A 5,085-nucleotide genomic window follows, 5' to 3' on the forward strand; every position below is an offset into this window, starting at 1 on the left:
GGGAAGGTAGAAGAGAATGAGAAATATGAATTTTCTGAGTGCTATTTGTGAAAAGAAGAGCTGTGACTTTAAGGAGAAGGGAGGAAAAGGTTAATGCAGACATTAGAAAGTGTAGCATGTTCGCATTTGATTGTTTGAATTTGAAAAGTACTTATCTCTGTTGTCCACTCCTTTGTCTAACTCCGTTTTATAACTCTTTCTACACTTATGAACTAGCACACTTAGGGAACTGCACACATGCCATGCTGCACTGATCTAACAAGCTATTACAATGATATGAGATAAACTGAGGTGCACATATATAGAGAAACAAAGGACAGCAGGAGAGCTCTTCCAATCTGGGACTTTTATAACTGGGATTTAGAAAGCATTATTTACAACATTATCCTTTTTGATGCTTCTATTTAGAGAGTTTGGCCTCTTTAGGATAACTGTAAAGAGGTTTGTACACTGTGTATATAAAGTTTATTTGTGTGTAAATATTTGCTGGTCTGTGATACCTGATTTCAATGAAAACCTTTATTCCACTTTCTAAACATATGAAAGGCTTTTTCCCTTGTGAATCCTTTCATGAGTTTTCAGGTTACTCTTTTCTGTAAAACTTTTTCCACACTCTGTACATGTGAAAGGCTTTTCTCCTGTGTGAATCCTTTCATGCTTTTTCAGATTACTCTTTTGTGTAAAACATTTTCTACACGCTGTACATGTGAAAGGCTTTTCTCCTGTGTGAATCCTTTCATGCTTTTTCAGATTACTCTTTTGTGTAAAACATTTTCCACACTCTGTACATGGGAAAGGCTTTTCTCCTGTGTGAAACCTTTCATGAGTTTTCAGATCACTCTTTAGTGTAAAACATTTTCCACATTCTGTACATGTGAAAGGCTTTTCTCCTGTGTGAATCCTTTCATGATTTTTCAGACTACCCATTTCTGTAAAACATGTTCCACACTCTGTACATGTGAAAGGCTTTTCTCCTGTGTGAATCCTTTCATGCTTTTTCAGATCACTCTTTTGTGTAAAACTTTTTCCACACTCTGTACATGTGAAAGGTTTTTCCCCTGTGTGACTCCTTTCATGAATTTTCAGGTTACTCTTGTCTGTAAAACTTTTCCACACTCTGTACATGTAAAAAGCTTTTCCCCTGTGTGAATCCTTTCATGCTTTTTCAGATAACCCTTTTGTATAAAACTTTTTCCACACTCTGTACATGTGAAAGGCTTTTCTCCTGTGTGACTCCTTTCATGCTTTTTCAGATCACCCTTTTGTATAAAACATTTTCCACACGCTGTACATGTGAAAGGCTTTACTCCTGTGTGAATATTTTTATGACTTTTCAGATTATTCATTCTTGTAAAACATTTGCCGCACTCAGTACATGTGTGTGGTTTCTCACCTGCGTGAACTTTGTAGTGTTCTAGTAGAGGAGACTTCCATCTAAAGCTTTTCTCACATTCTGTAGATTTGAAAGGTTGCTCCTTTGTATGAATCATTTGGCTAGACTGTAGACTTTTCTCTTCTTTAATATGTTTTGAAGCCTCAGTAAATGTGTGTGGTTTATCCTCTGGGATAATAACTTCGAAAATGTTGTCCTCTTGTTTGATGGTTAACTTACTCTCTGTACATAATGATTGCTGCCCTGTTCCTGCCAATTCACCATCTTCTCTAAATATCTGCTGTGAATTCTCCAATGTTTGTGAATAGTCATTGGTGTCTAAGACTATTGGAGTTTGCGGTATCATTCTGATGCTTCCTGTAGTGAAGGATAGATATGAACTATTCACATGCTTGTCTACATAAAAAGAAATGTAATAAAGAAAAATAAGACTGTTTATTCTTTATAATATAATCCATCTCAATAAAAAAATATGATTTTTTATACTTAAAAATGTCTTCCATTTTGTATTTTTCAATGTATTTACCTGTAAATCACAAATTAAAAAAGGATGACATAGAATGTAAACATTACTACATCATAGTAAACTAAATTACTGATGAAAATAAGTTATAGGGCCCCATTAAACAAGGTGCGTGTGGATAATGTTCTCAGCCAGGGAACAAGAACATCTGTATTCTGGGCAAGAGAGGTGGCATCTACCATCCTCATTTAACATTGCACAAGCAACTGCACATACAGCCCTGCTGGGCTCATGCTCAACCAGTTGGGTGAAAACATGATGACCTAATCATCACAGACTAATAATCAGTGTGAGATGTTTTGAGAGGGTAAGAAGCAATGACTTTATGATAATCTTTAGCTTTCGGCTGTGGTTGTTCTATTTATATAAACAGCCAAAAACTTTATTAGTTTAATAATACTTACTGTAAAATTAAGCACACAAATGAGTGGTGGTTCTGGGGTGGGAAACACTGGGGGAGTTGTGGGTGTTCCATACATGGAATACGTGTATTTATGGGTGTTCCATGAGAGAGGCCAGGGCAGAGGAAGATAAAGTTGCAGTTGTTCTGAGTAATGAACCAGGTCTGGGGTGAGGTTAGGCAGTTGTTGGATATGATCTGTCCAGTGGCAGAGCAAATAGACAGGGTGCCCAGGTGCAAGATTTTTTTTTGGGCCCCTCATAAAAAATAACTCAATAGCGCATCAGCATAGCCATGGATGCAAGGACACACACACATACATTTACACTCACACACATACACACATACACACACACACACACACGTGTTTTGTATATTTCTGGGTGATTACATATGCCTGTGCACCCCTCCCTTGTTCCCAGTTTGTTTGGATTTGATAGCTTGCATTTTGTGGCCCTGTTAGGGACTCAGGTATTGGAAAGGACCTTTGGATGTGTACCCGTTCCGGTCTTGGAGTGCAGTCCCCTTCCGTATTTTATATATATTTTTTATTCTTGTTTTATTTAACATTGTTGAATATAGCTTTGTCAAATGTCGAAACAGACCATAGATCAGGCCATACATTCAAGCATTATATATATATATATATATATATACACATACACATGCACACACACACATATACATATAACACAATTTATGCTTACCTGATACATTTATTTCTCTTGTGGTGTATCCAGTCCACGGATCATCCATTACTTGTGGGATATTCTCATTCCCAACAGGAAGTTGCAAGAGGACACCCACAGCAGAGCTGTTATATAGCTCCTCCCCTAACTGCCATATACAGTCATTCGACCGAAAACATGCAGAGAAAGGAGAAACCATAGGGTGCAGTGGTGACTGTAGTTTAAATGAAAAAAATTACCTGCCTTAAAATGACAGGGCGGGCCGTGGACTGGATACACCACAAGAGAAATAAATTTATCAGGTAAGCATAAATTGTGTTTTCTCTTGTAAGGTGTATCCAGTCCACGGATCATCCATTACTTGTGGGATACCAATACCAAAGCTAAAGTACACGGATGAAGGGAGGGACAAGGCAGGTACCACTGCCTGTAGAACCTTTCTCCCAAAAGTAGCCTCTGAAGAAGCAAAAGTATCAAATTTGTAGAATTTTGAAAAAGTGTGAAGCGAAGACCAAGTCGCCGCCTTGCAAATCTGTTCAACAGAAGCCTCATTTTTAAAGGCCCAAGTGGAAGCCACAGCTCTAGTAGAATGAGCTGTAATCCTTTCAGGAGGCTGCTGTCCAGCAGTCTCATAGGCTAAGCGGATTATACTTCTTAGCCAAAAAGAAAGAGAGGTTGCCAAAGCCTTTTGACCTCTCCTCTGTCCAGAGTAGACAACAAACAAAGCAGATGTTTGCCGAAAATCTTTAGTAGCTTGTAAGTAAAACCACGTCCAGATTGTGTAATAGACGTTCCTTCTTTGAAGAAGGATTAGGACACAGGATGGAACAACAATCTCTTGATTGATATTCTTGTTAGATACCACCTTAGGTAAAAACCCCGGTTTGGTACGCAGGACTACCTTATCCGAATGGAAAATTAGATAAGGAGAATCCCATTGTAAGGCAGATAACTCTGAGACTCTACGAGCCGAGGAAATAGCTACCAAAAAAAGAACCTTCCAAGATAAAAGTTTGATATCTATGGAATGAAGAGGTTCAAAAGGAACTCCTTGAAGAACCTTAAGAACCAAGTTTAAGCTCCATGGCGGAGCAACCGGTTTAAACACAGGCTTGATTCTAACTAAAGCCTAACAAAAAGCCTGAACGTCTGGAACATCTGCCAGACGCCTGTGCAAAAGAATAGACAGGGCAGAAATCTGTCCCTTTAAGGAACTAGCTGACAATCCTTTTTCCAAACCTTCTTGGAGAAAGGATAATATCCTGGGAATCCTGACTTTACTCCATGAGTAACCCTTGGATTCACAACAATAAAGATATTTACGCCATATCTTATGACAAATTTTCCTGGTGACAGGCTTTCGTGCCTGTATTAAGGTATCAATGACTTACTCGGAGAAGCCACGCTTTGATAAAATCAAGCGTTCAAACTCCATGCAGTCAGTCTCAGAGAAATCAGATTTGGATGGTGGAAAGGACCCTGAAGAAGAATGTCCTGTCTCAGAGGCAGAGTCCATGGTGGAAAGGATGACATGTCCACTAGATCTGCATACCAGGTCCTGCGTGGCCACGCAGGCGCTATTAAAATCACAGATGCTCTCTCCTGCTTGATCTTGGCAATCAGTCAAAGGGGCAGAGGAAACGGTGGAAACACATAAGCCAGATTGAAGGACCAGGGCGTTGCTAGAGCATCTATCAGCGTTGCCTTGGGATCCCTGGACCTGGATTTGTAACAGGGAAGCTTGGCGTTCTGTCAAGACGCCATGAGATCCAGTTCTGGTTTGCCCCAACGATGAATCAATTGTGCAAACACCTCCGGATTGAGTTCCCACTCCCCCGGATGAAAAGTCTATCGACTTAGAAAATCCGCCTCCCAGTTCTCTACACCTGGGATATGGATAGCTGATAGGTGGCAAGAGTGAATCTCTGCCCAATTAATTATCCTTGAGACTTCTAACATCGCTAAGGAACTTCTTGTTCCCCCTTGATGATTGATGTAAGCCACAGTCGTGATGTTGTCCGACTGAAATCTGATGTACCTCAGAGTTGCTAACTGAGGCCAAGCCTGAAGAGCATTGAAT

The 5,085-nt window shown here is 39.7% G+C and overlaps 1 protein-coding gene across 1 annotated transcript; it reads right to left on the reverse strand.

Annotated features, from left to right (window-relative positions):
• Window positions 1-609: 609 nt before the first annotated feature.
• Window positions 610-1,125, reverse strand: LOC128661313 (oocyte zinc finger protein XlCOF6-like; the record flags this gene model as incomplete). Its single annotated transcript, XM_053715582.1, has 1 exon — window positions 610-1,125. A coding segment is annotated over exon 1 (516 nt), but the record flags the coding sequence as incomplete, so codon positions are not given.
• Window positions 1,126-5,085: the final 3,960 nt, after the last annotated feature.

This window comes from Bombina bombina, chromosome 5 (assembly GCF_027579735.1).
Source record: "Bombina bombina isolate aBomBom1 chromosome 5, aBomBom1.pri, whole genome shotgun sequence".
NCBI lineage: Eukaryota > Metazoa > Chordata > Amphibia > Anura > Bombinatoridae > Bombina > Bombina bombina.